This window comes from Octopus bimaculoides, chromosome 4, assembly GCF_046866305.1.
Source record: "Octopus bimaculoides isolate indiv1 chromosome 4, ASM4686630v1, whole genome shotgun sequence".
Taxonomy (NCBI): Eukaryota; Metazoa; Mollusca; class Cephalopoda; order Octopoda; family Octopodidae; genus Octopus; species Octopus bimaculoides.
In genome coordinates, this window is record NC_142931.1 from 75,165,717 (window position 1) to 75,180,052 (window position 14,336).

Here is a 14,336-nt window from a genome sequence, read left to right on the forward strand (position 1 = left end):
TCACTTCCCGAGCGTTAAACTAATACATCTGTTTGTTGTTTACACACCCATCTTCGTCTTTTGTATTTTGTAAATTCTCACTATATATATATATATATATATATATATATATATATATATATATATATATATATACATACAAACGTACATACATACATACAAACATACATACAAACATACATACATACATACATACATACATACATACATACATATATATGTATATGTATGTATGTATGTATGTATTTATGTATGTATTTATGTATGTATGTAACAAATTGCGAGATTTTGTTTATAGTTGGCATTCGTCCCTATTTTTCTGAATATATCTTACATGTATGCCAAGAAATAAAATGGGCTACCAAGGTTGTGGCCCAGATCCATATATGAGCCTGTATTTAAAGCAGACTACAATACCGTACACTTGTACGTGTGTGTGCAAATAGGAACATACATAGAAATATATACGTGTGTGCGTGTATGTGTGTGTGTGTTTGGTGTGTACGTATGTATGTATGTATAATTGATGCAACGCAAGCATGCAAAATTAATTATCACTGCTACTTGAATGTCATATAACACAGGAATGTAGGTTTTGTCTTTTTTCTTTAGTGTTCCGATACGGCAACTCCAGCTTATTCGAGTATTAAATAAATTATGCAAACAGATTTCGTTTTAAAAATATTTAATGCGATAATTCTCTATTCACTCTACTTTTCATAAAGACGCATGTATCCATGTGTTTTTCTTGAGGCTTCTAATATTCGGTGAGGTGTACATTAAAATTAGTTATCAAAAACATCTATTCTTTACACCAGTTGGCTTTAAATACAAAATCCACTCTTATATGAATCACTTTTTATTTTTTCCCTAAATTGCGCTCTGGTGTTATTTGATGTTATTGGAAGTTTCTCCCTTGTTCGTTACTGTTCCTTTCAGAAGCAATAGCACTTTACTAATGAAAAGGTAAACTTAATCTAATCGAAGTTTTTATTTTTTCAATCTCCTATATAAAATGTGGGTGATCCTAATGTACATATATCTACATATGTATATTTAAGAAAATTTAAGAAAAATCATGAGCGTGTGCATTTGCTATTTGTTTGTGTGTATGTGTTTGATTGTATGTATATGTGTGCATTTGTGCGCACATGAATATTAATTGCATACGCATTCCTATATTTACGTATAACTAATATAACGGTCTTTTCTAATGATGTAATGTCTCCATTAATCAATTAAAAATTCGTTGGAAACAGCTGTAATGAATTGTCACATTATCCATCTGTTGTCATTTATTTATTTATTAAAATTCACTTCTCTCGGAAACTACTCATTGCATAGATCCGGAGTATATTATAGACCGTAAATTGTGCTGTTGATATACTAAGTCAGGTACAGTTAATCGCATACATAACCTGCATATCTTTCTGCTTGTACTTCGGTACACGCGTATGTATTCCTCTATTTTTGTTGTTTATACATTTTACTTTTCGCCCCAACCTGGCGCCTTATCATTTAAGTACCTGTTTCACTTGAGTCCTGATCTATTACAATACATATATGTACATACATACTCACATACATACATATATACATACATATATATTCATTATATATACACATGCAATACATATATGCACACACACTCTCTTTCTCTGTTTCTCTCTCTCTCTCTCTCTCTCTCTCTCTCTCTCTCTCTCTCTCTCTCTCACACACACACACACACACACACATTGGAAGATCTACACCAACAGCAGTGAGTGGAAAGTGCCGCCTTTGTGATATGGAAAGGTGGCTCATCTGGAAAAGCATCTTAGACCCCGCCACATGTCTAAATTCTGAACTTTTCGAATCATGTCCACATGTGGGTAAATATTTGTTACGTTTTTAGTCCCCCCGAGATTACAGATAGGACTTGCTTTCTATATTGTGTCCACGTACAAGCTTTTTATCTCTCAATCCTTTTTATTTATATTTCTTATATATTCTTTATATACTTTTTTTTATATATTTATAGAGATATTGTTTTATAGGTTTATTGCTCATATATTTTTTACACATATTTTTTCTACCTTCCACCCTGCATTTTTCCTGTGCGTATATAGACGTGTATTTGGTATCTTTTGTGCGCGCGTGTGGATGTGTGCGTGTGTGCGGGTATGTGCGTATATTGACGAATGTGTGTGTGCGTGCATGCGAGTATGTGCGTATTTAGACGTGTTTTACTCTTATTGCTTATTTTTTTACACTTGTTTGTGTTGTCATGGGGTGGTTATGCCTGGTATTGGGACGTTGTTGGTGTGTTCTGTTCCTGGTTGTATGGGTGATCTTTAGATTTAGTGTGATCTATTTCATAAATGCGTTGTTTGTCAGCTTGTTCCCTGTTTAGTTTTGCGTACTTCAAAAATGATGGTTGTAGGTGATTTCTATTTATGGTGTATGGAGGATAATGAGGAGGGTTGTTGTTGATTAAGTGGTTGAAATTGGAGGTGATTTGTGCGTTGTTCAGTTTTTCTTAGTTTTTTTTCTTTAGAAAAGGATTATCTGCACTGAATTCTTTTTTAAAAGTTGATTCATATCTTTGGAAGAAATCATTGCTTTTTTCCCAGCGAAGGAGAGAACTTCTTTCTTCCTTTTCACAGACTTCTTTCCAAAGATTTATGGTGTTTTCGGTTATTTCTCCACTCAAAATTTTATAACATTTTTCTAACATAACGATTTAAATATATACTTTAACCACATAACACAAGCCTTCTATAGTTTTTTCACTCTTTTTTGTCTTTATATATATATATATATATATATATATACCCCTGCATGCGTTTGTGTTGGGGTGTGGTATATGGTGCAGAATCTGAGATGAAAAACCAACAAGTCGCATAACAGGTCGCATAACAAACGACATTCTTCTTGTGTACTGTAATATGGTCATTCAAATTTGTCAAAGTACGAAATGAAAATCTTTTTGTACCTTGACACGAGCCTCACGTGACTTATTAAGCAAGTATTTGTCAGTTACTGACGAACTGCCAATGTCTTGACAGTCATCATGATCATCATCATCATCATCATCAGCGGCATCGGCAGCAGCAGCAGCAGCAGTATCCTTATTATCAACATTAGCAGAAGCAACTGAACGAGAAAAGCAGCAACGTCATCAATAATATCATTATGTAAAATATTATCTTCATCAACCAATAACGCCGATATCCCCTACCCATTCTCTTCCTTCTCCTCCTTATCATCACCATTAATAACAACAACAATATCAACAATCAATATCACAAATAATATTATCAAAATTATTTATTATTTTCAGCAACACCTTCATCATCATTATCATCATCATCATCATCGTCATCGTCGTCACCGTTATTTTCTTTATCATCACTTTTATTATTATTATTATTATTATTATTATTATTATTATTATTATTATTATTATTTTTATATTATTATTATTATTATTATTATTATTATTATTATTATTATTATTATTATTATTATTGCCATCATATTCCTATGGTATGAACAACATCATCGTCACCACTATGACACACCAGAGTCCAGCTGACAACAATAGCAACAATATCCCCATCATTAACGTCGCCATTTTCATGATCATCATCGTTATTTCGTCATCACTTCACCATTATGATCTTTAGCAGAACATTTTTTCGTAGCAGTCTTTGCCAACGTCGCCATCATGTTAATCATTTCGATCTCGTTCATCACCCTTTTATCACCATCATCATCATCACTGCGATCGTCATCATCGTTCTACCCCATTATCACCACTATTATTGTCATCGTCTTCGACATCATCGTCGTCCTCATTATAATCACAACTCCTCCCTACCACCACCACCGCCATTATCCTCCTCCTTCCCCCTTTATCATCATCATCAAAATGTTCGAAGTCATGGTCCATGGTCAATGATGTTATTTTAATCAACTTGAATTCGCCGTGCCCTGTTTATCATGCATCGTCCTTTCATTTGTGGATATCACCTTTGCCACATCTTTCTCTCTCACACAAACTCTCTCTCTCTCTCTCTCATTTCCCTTTTCTGTCTCTCCCACTTTCACACACACATTTTCGCTTCTATTTCTCATTCTTTTCCCCCCTCTCTTCTTCAGCGGATGTCCGTTAGTTTCTCAGAGTGTTACGAATGGAAAAAATGAGACTGACGACCGTAGATAGTTATGGGCTCACTGCTGTAGGATTCTTTACTGCAAGATATCTGTAATTAGAAACAAATAGAAAGAAATCAATATATGCACATACGAAATACACTCACGCATACACACATATACACACACATTAACAATTTTAGTGTTTCTCAGAAGGCAAAAATATATTGCTGTATTCTTTTCTCACGTCTGTGAAACAATATGTAATATGATTGCACATAAAAATAAACTCTCCTTTCTCAGTCTGTTAGATATAGCTTAAATTAAACCATTCTGCATAAGAAAAGAAAATAACACATTGGATACTGTAAACATACAAAAAAACATATATCGTACTACTGAGTATTTCCACAGATTGTTTTTATCCAACACTACTTGCATTAAACATTATTTTTATTCACAGTATCTTCTGGACGAGTAACGTCAATCCTTTTTAGGATTTCAACAACTTTCCTCAGAGATACTGCAAGTAAATCTACTAATAAGAAGGACTTAAAATAATCGACTAAAATGAATTCTTAACAGCTAGGCAGTTAATTCGATAATTAACTTAATTCTTTGTTAATAGTATCGTCTTGCAAGACTGCAAAATTTTCATCTCAGCGTGATTTGAACTCTGAGCGTAAAGAACCGGAAAAGTACCACAAGTTAGATCCTGTACTCTGGTTATAAATAATTATAGTTAGATTGCATAAAAGTGTTCAAATACTGATTCGGGGAAGTTTTCTGCGAGGATGTGACTAAGAAAGAACAAAGCAAACGGACTCGCAACATCCAAATTCGATCAATTGGTGGTACTTTGGAGTAATTGTATAAAAACCTGTGTCGTCTTATACAGGACGTGGCAAAATATCCACAACCACCATACTTGATAAATGCTTCAGTAACAAACGCAGGGTGTTCACCGGTCCAAATTGTGATGTGTTAGCGCATTATAACGATTAAATAAGCTTATAAAGTTTATAAAAGGTTGATTAATTATAAACTGAGTTTGCTGTTGAGATGTTTATGAAAAATAGTGAATCTGAGATTTTTTTGCCACACCTCGTAATATTCAACATGCAATTCTCTTTAACTGCAACTCTTTCGATTTTGATGTCCAAATCCCAGAGATCGAATTCTGTTTCAGGCAGCAAGCTGGCAGAATCGTTAAGCACACCGGACGAAATACATTTAGGTATTTCGTCCGTCTTTACGATTTGAATTCAAAATCCGCCGAGGTCGACTTTGCCTTTCATTCCTTTGGGGTTGATAAAATAAGTACCATTTGAGGACTGCTTTCGACATAATCGACTTACCCCTCGTCCAGAATTGCTGGCATTGTGCCAAAATTTGAAACCATTATTAGAAACACACACATTCTTATATGAAGAATTCCAACAATTAAAACTCTTAAATATGTATTTATACATATATATGTGTGTATGTATCTGTGTCTGTGCGTCTGTGTGTGTATGCGTACGTTTGTGTGATTGAGTGTCCTAATGTGTTTGATGGTGATGGAAGTTCGATGTTAGGTGAGAAACTGTACTAATGAAATAGCTACGCTTAATAAGTTTCTGAATGATTAGGCAACTCTCATATAATCACATATATATGCAGGCTAATAAACAGCTCATGTAATTATAAGCAAGCGCACGTTTACAAATGTCGATAATTGTCATCCAGTAACACTCACACGTGTGGATGTGTTAGGCGACAATGCCTTGCACACGTCCGCTCACGTTAAATACACTTGTACAGAAGCATACGTACACAGCCACGCGCAGAAACTTTCATGAACAGCGCAGATCTTGTGATCACACGCACAGAACACATACGCACAAGCACGCGTATATACATACATAGAGGTGTGCGTGTGTAAATACACGCACACACGCATTTCGCTCAGACATAGTGATACTAATAACCTGGTATTAGAACTCATACATATACTTCAGAATGAAGCGTCAGTTGAGTATATAGAAGTCCTTCGTATGCCTATTTTTATACGCTTTCTAAAATTTATCTTATACATATTCTGGGAAGGGTCTCTCTACTTCAAAGTCCTGAATTAATTTCTTCTGTATGCTTATGTCTTTCATTGAAAATTCTGTTGTGTGTGTGTGTGTGTGTGTGTGTGTGTGTGTGTGTGTGTGTGTGTGTGTGTGTGTGTGTGTGTGTGTGTGTGTGTGTGTGTGTGTGTGTGTGTGTATGCGTTCGTGTGTGTGTGCGTGTGTGTGTGTGTGTATGTTAAATGTTTCCCAAATAAAACTGCACTCCATCTTTGAAGTTCCGATGAAGCTATGGAGTGATACTCGAGCATACAACTATGACTGCATTGCATTTTATAGCAGAAACACCTACAAGCTAATGAAGTTCATAGCATAATTGTTTATTCCATTTTCATTCTAATTACATATAGGTAAATACATGTGTGTGAGCGTGTGAATGTGTGCGTGCGTGTATGTGTGTGAGTGTGCAAGTGTTTGTTCGTACATGCGTAATCAAAAGATATATATATATATTATATATACTAATGCTTGTAGTCTAACCACGAGTCTAAATGTTCAACTAGGCGAAATATGTGGCTTTTAAACATATATATGTAACTTTATTTCATTGTTCTCAAACTTATCATATACATACACACATACATACAAACACACATACATATGTATGTATATACATATATATGTTTAATATGTATGAACATTAATACATATACAATATATGTGAATATGCATACATGTGTATGTATATACATTTATATACATACCTTCATATATAAAATACATATATGCTTATATATATTGTATATACATACATACATACATATATATATATATATATATATATATATATATATATATATATATATATATATATATATATATATATATATATATATATGTACATGCATGTATGCATACATATATATAATACACAAACATGCACGTACACTTGCATATATATTCATGCATTCATTTATATATGTCTCAATTTACACATGCACATATATCATTTAACCCACACCCCTCTCTCTTTCTCTCTCATTCACCAAGTCTTTTATCCGATATAAGAATTGTACATATCTGGCAGGATGGATTTAAATCCGCACACATTTCGCTATATACCTTGGCAAATAAGTTAATCAACCTTCCCTTAATATAAACACCCACTGACCTTTCTCTCTATTATAATAATAACCTCTTGTTTCCTTCTCATCTTTCTAAACCAGGAAAGACATTCGTGATTTTTTTATTTTTATTTTCATTATTATTATACTTTATTCTTTGTTATTTATTTATTTATTTGGCAGCCTCAAGCACACGTGTGCATGTGTTAACTCCCGGTTGAGTTCTCACGTTGTTTTGTCTCCTCTTTAATTCTCTTATTAGTCTCTCCTTTCACATCACTTCATTTCATTCTACTTCCTGTAAATATAGCCCCGCCTCTTTTTTTTTTTTACCATCATCATTATCATTACTCTGTTTGTTTATTACTATTGTTTTGTTGTTAGTTTTTACATTTTCACATTTTGTTTTCTATTTTATTCTATATTGATTTAGTCGCCGACTATTCGTTTATATTATTGTGGTTATTGTTTTTCTATGTTGTTTTTATCGTCGCCGTAGTTTTTATTCTTCGTATGCTTGTTGTTGTTATTATTGTTAGTCGTCTCATTGCAATTACCTCCCCTCTCTCAATATTGTTGGTCTCTGATAGACTCGTTGTACGATTTAAATCTCTCTCTTCTCTTGCTGTCTATATGGTTTAACACAGTCGTTTATGTTGTTATTGTTGTTGTTGTTGTTGTTGCTGCTGCTGCTGCTACTGCCACTGCTGCTGATGTTGCTGCTGATTTTCGTTTGCTTCTAAATGTTGGTGAGTTTGGGTAAAATTGTTTGCTTTAAGTTCTGATATGTCCCTCATTTTCTTTTGTTGTTGCCGTTATAGATTATAGCTGTTGTTCTTTTGATAGTAGTGGCGGTGGTGGTGGTGGTGGTGGTGGTGGCGGCGGTGTTAAGGGCGTGTTTTTCTTGTTTTTAAGGGCGTGTTTTTATTTACTTTTTTCTTCTTTTTACTGTTTATTTCTTTTTGTTATTTTTCTCTTTACTTCCCTCCCCCCCCCCTAATTTCTACAACGGGGTCTGATGATAATGACAAGTTAATAATGTCAAAAAGTGGGCAGTAAAGAGCGAAATATACTCGCAGTGAGGAGAAAATAAATGACTGACTTCACTGCAGTTGAGGAGGAGGAGTAGCGACATCACCGAATGAATTACACCTCATATAATTCATTAATTAAAACATAATTGGTATAAATGAATAAATAAATAAGAAGAATTAAATAAAAATCTCTAAACGACACAAGACAGGAAAAGAAGAATCAAAATATTTGAAGGGAAAAAATTATTTTTCTAAATTTCATTGTGGCAAAACAACAAAAAAAAGAGAGTAAGAAAAAAATAAACACGAACAAAAACTGAAGAAAAACAAAATGTTGAAAAACAAACAGTGGGAGAATAAATAAATAAATAATAATGGTTTCAAATTTTGGAACCAAGGCAGCAATTTAGGGGGATGGGATAAGTCGATTACATTGGCCCCAGTATTCAACTGGTACTTATTTTATCGACCCCGAAAGGATGAATAGCAAAGTCAACCTCGAGGGAATTTGAGCTCAGATCGTGAAGACGGACGAAATGCCGTTAAACATTTTGCCCGGCGTGCGAACGATTCTACCAGCTCGCCGCTTTCATTTGTTAATAATAATGATAATAATGATTTCAAATTTTGGCACAAAGCCAGCAAGTTCGGGGAGGAGATAAGTCGAATACCTCTACTCAGTACTTAACTGGTACTTATTTTATCGACCCTGAAAGGATGAAGGGCAAGTTCGACCGGAGCGGAATATGAGCTCAGAACCTATAGACAGTCGAAATGCCACTAAACACTTCGCTCGACGTTCGAACAATTCTGCCAGCTCAGTAATAATAATAGTCCTTTCTGTTATAGGCACAAGGTCTGAAGTTTTGGTGGGGAGTGGACTATTCGATTACATCGACCCCAGTGCTCGACTGGTACTCATTTTATCGTTCCTGAGAGGATGAAAGGCAAAGTCTACCTCGACGGAATTTAAACTCAGAACGTGCAGACAGACGAAATGCCACCAAGCATTTTGCCTGGCGTGAAAACGATTCTGCCAGCTCACCGCCTGAAATAATAATAATAATGATAATAATAATAATAATAATAATAATAATAATAATAATAATAATAGTGCCCTGGTGTAGTACCATGGTTTCTCATCTTAACTGGTTGGAAGTGTTATCATGTACATTGTTTTGTCTTGGTATAAAAGATGGGCTACAACAAATATTCTGCTCAATACCACAGATTTGCTTTTCAGTTGCTTGACCTTAACTAGTTGAGCATATCCCTTGGTGGCTGACGATATGTGCATCACTGATGACGAACAGAAGTAGAGGGGGAGCATAGCCATGTGTCGAGAGGTTTGGATAATTCACCTTTGGAAACATGGGTGTTTTGTTCAACACCCTTAAACAACCCTTATTGAGGGACCTTTTGAGCGGGATGGGTTACTCAACCTGAAGGAAATTCTAACTGAGCCCCACCTGCAAGGTTATGGATGGTTTATCTTGATATGAGATCACTATGTCATGCACATATGGTTGTGATGCATGTGCCTGGTGTACCCTTATCGGACGGGTAGTCATGATGGGTATACAGGGCTTATTTTACCCCAGTGTCACTTTGATGGCATGCACTGCTCTCTCACTCAATAATAATAATAATAATAATAACAACAACAACAACAACAACAACTGGGAGAGCATGATAGCTATGTTCTGAAAGGAATTCTTTGGTATTTGAACATGCCTTGATGAAGTACCAGGCATTGGTACGCACGGTTTTTGATCCTAACTGATTGGAAGTTTTATCAGATACATGTTTTATCCTGGTATAAAAGTAGGGCTACAGCAAATATTCTGTGCAATACCAGAGATTCACTTGTCATTTATTTGACCTTAATTAGTTGAGCATGTCCCTTAGTGACTGGCGATATGTGCATCTCTGATCATGAACAGGAATAGTGGGGTAGCATCATAGCCATGTGTTGAGAACTATTCTTTGGGGTTGGAATGATTCACCTCTGGAACACGGGTGTTTCGTACAACAACATTTAAAAATAACCTTATTCAAGGACCTTTTGAGCAGGATGGGCTTCTCGCCCTGGAGGAAATTCTAACCAGGCCGCACCTGCAAGGTCATGCACTGTTTATCATGAGATGAGATTATCATATGTCCAGCATATATGGTTGTGATGCATGAGCCTGGTGTACTTTTATTAGACAGGTAGTCATAATGGGTATACTGGGCTTCGTATAATTGTCAGCTTGATGGCATGCGCTGCTCTGTCACTCAGTAATAATAATAATAATAATAATAATAATAATAATAATAATAATAATAATAATAATAATAATAATAAGAAGAAGAAGAAGAAGAAGAAGAAGAAGAAGAAGAAGAAGAAGAAGAAGAAGAAGAAGAAGAAGAATGCTTTCTAATTGATGTATCAATACCAGCAGATGACAACGTTTCTCTAAAAGAAATGGAAAAACTTTCAAAATACAAAGACCTGGAAATAGAGGTAACTTGAATGTGGAATCTAAAAACAGAAACAATTCCTATTATAGTAGGTGCCTTAGGTATAATAAAAAAAATATTCAGACAAATACATAACAAAAACACCAGGACTTACAAATATATATAACATATAGAAAATTGCACTACTGGGCACTGCACACATCCTACGCAAAACACTTTCAATAGAGTAACCATAAGAGCACCACAGCAAACCACAGCACATACCCAAGGCGCACAGAGCTGCGCTCGGTAGTGAAGTGAAAGCACGTTATAAAAATAAAACTACTGAACAATAATAATAATAATAGTAATAATAATAATAATAATAATAATAATAATAATAATAATAATAATAATAATAATAATAAGAAAAGAAGAAGAAGAAGAAGAAGAAGAAGAAGAAGAAGAAGAAGAAGAAGAAGAAGAAGAAGAAGAAGAAGAAAACTTAGCATGTTATGCAAAACAAAAAAAGTGCCACAGAACCGCTATTATTAGAAGTAAGAATGTCAGGCGTGTGTAGGATGAAAGATTTCAAAGATAAAGCACTATACAAGAAATTGAAAACGAATGAAACTGAAAATAGGTGAGTAAAGAAAAGAATGCATGGTCAATTTCATAGGAACGTTGAAGATAAGACAGACAGAGAAAAAAGATGGCTGTAGATGACTAATAGTGATTTAAAACGGAAAACGGAGACTCTAATCTGTGCTGCCCAAGAGCAAGCACTAAGAACAAACTACATAAAATAGAGAATAGACAACACAGCAGAAAGTGATAAATGCACAATCTGTGGACAAAATGGTAAAACTGTATGGCATATTACCAGCCAATGTAAGCAACTAGCCCAGAAGGAATATAAGAGACGCCACGACAATATAGTCAGGCTTGTTCATTGGACACTTTGCAAAAAGTATGGACGTGACAGAGCAAAAAATTGGTACGACCACAAACCTGAAGGCATCGTCGAAAATAGAAATGCAAAGATCCTATGGGATTTTATGATTCAGTGCGACCATGAGATAGAGAATAGGAAGCCGGACATAGTCTTAGTTCAGAAAGAAAACAAATTATGCTAGATCATAAATATAGCATGCCCAGCTGACAACAAGGTATGCTATAAGGAAGAAAGAAAAGTCGAGAGATATGACAGGTTAGCTTGGGAAGTTAAGCAGTTGTGGTCGATGCAAAAAGGTAGCAGTAGTACCAATAATTGTCGAAGCCCTGGGAATAGTGAGCAAAAATCGCGAGAGGTACGTGGAATAAATAGGGGCTGCAATAAGGGTGGAGCATTTGCAGAAAACAGTACTGATTGGAACCACTCGAATACTCCGGAAGGTGCTCGGAAAATAAGAGGTGTTACCTTAGCTCACTGGTAGTGAACAGCTGACACTGTAGTACATCTCCAGCGTTAGAAGCTGTACAAAGGCAATAATAATAATAATAATAATAATAATAATAATAATAATAATAATAATAATAATAATAATAATGACCAACAACTCAAAGGCCTATTAGCGATTGTTAAACAATTCAGTGATGACATCAGGATGCAATTTGGCCTTGATAAATGTGCAAAAGCTACTTTTATCAAAGGAAAACTGACAAAAACATCTAATGTGAACCTTGACCAGCAAAATGTCATAAAAGAGTTAGAACCAGCGGAGAGCTACAAATACCTAGGGGTAATTGAAGGGGACAATATCAAGCATTCAGTGATGAGGGAATGGATCAGAAGAGAATGTTATCGCAGGGTGAGAGCAATACTGAAGACAGAGCTGAATGCGAGAAACAGGATCGAAGCGATCAATGCTCTAGCCATACCAGTCGTGACTTACAGTTTCAATATCGTTAACTGGTCAATTACTGAAATATGTAATGTTGACAGAAAAATACGAAAACTGTTGACAATGCATAGAATGCACCACCCTAATGCAGATATAGAACGTCTTTATCTGCCAAGAAAAGAGGGAGGCCGAGGACTTCTACAGCTGGCATTAACAATGAAGGTAGCCACAATTGGCCTAGACACCTATCTGAAAAACTCTGAGGACTGGATGCTAAAACTTGTCTCAAAACATGAAAGCAAGAAAGCATCTTACTCAGTAACAAAACAGGCTATGGAATATCTAAGTGAATTCCAATTGCAACAAATTCAAGAATTAGACGAACTAGAAACACCCGCAGAAAAAGCTAAGCGCTTGAAAACCCGTGCAAAAATTGCTGCCTTAGATATTATGACTGAAAAATGGCATGGAAAACCTCTCAATGGCAAATACCCAAAGAGAGCGAATAATGCAGATATTGACAAAGCCCTTACCCATCAATGGTTAATGGCCTCTGGCTTGAAATCAGAAACAGAGGGGTTTATCATAGCAGCCCAAGATCAATGCCTACCTACAATGAACTACCAGGCCAACATATTAAAGAACGGCAGCTCCCCATTATGTCGTATATGCCAACAACAAAATGAGACCATCGATCATGTTGTCTCCATGTGCAGTCTGCTTGCGCCTACAGAGTATCTCAACAGGCATGATAGAGCTGCACAATATATTCACTGGGTAATATGCAAAAACCTGGACTTGCCCCATGATAAAAACTGGTGGGAACACAAACCACCCCCAGTACTTGAAAATGATCACATTGCACTCCTCTGGAACTTCACCATTCAAACTGACAGAAAGATAGACGCAAATAGGTCAGACATCATACTGAAAGACTTCAGACAAAAATCATGCCTCCTCATTGATATGACTGTCCCAATCGATATAAACGTATCTGTCAAGACCTACCAAAAACTGAGCAAATATAAAGATCTTGAAATAGAAATTAGCAAAATGTGGAATCTGAAGACGAAAACAATACCTATTGTCATAGGTGCCCTGGGAATGACAGCGAAACGGGCTGATTACTACCTAGCTCAGATACCAGGAAACCCCAAAATGGCTGAAGTTCAAAAGATAGTACTCATGGGAACTGCCCATATCCTACGTAAAATACTGTCTATGTGATCTCAAATTTTAAAACAAACACATAATTTTCTTATGGTTTCTTAAACATCCTCTAGAACAACACTGTACAAATTCAAATATACGGTACCCTAGGCATAACACCTACATGAACTTCTAACTTGTTGTCTCGTGAGGTCTCTGGGTGAGACTTGGATCCAACTTGTACAAATGCAAAACAAAAGTCAAACATAAAATAATAATAATAATAATAATAATAATAATAATAATAATAATAATAATAATAATGAAAATAATAATAATAATAATAATAATAATGATGATGATGATGATAATAATAATAATAATAATAATGATAGTAGTAGTAGTAGTAGTAGTAGTAGTAGTAGTAGTAGTAGTAGTAGTAGTGGTAGTAGCAGCAGCAGCAGTAGTAGTAGTAGTAGTAGTAGTGGTAGTAGCAGCAGCAGCGGCAGCAGCAGCAGTAGTAGTAGTAGTAGTAGTAGTAGTAGTAGTAGT

The 14,336-nt window shown here is 35.3% G+C and overlaps 1 protein-coding gene across 1 annotated transcript in view; it reads right to left on the minus strand.

Moving 5' to 3' along the window:
- Positions 1 to 266: 266 nt before the first annotated feature.
- The window catches only part of LOC106874469 (uncharacterized), a 52,904-nt gene continuing 38,834 nt past the window's right edge, over positions 267 to 14,336 (minus strand). The window contains exon 3 of the mRNA XM_052967703.2: positions 267 to 4,247. Within this exon, the coding sequence (XP_052823663.1) occupies positions 4,170 to 4,247 (78 nt within the window). The 3' untranslated portion in view covers positions 267 to 4,169. The remainder of the gene's footprint in view (positions 4,248 to 14,336) is intronic.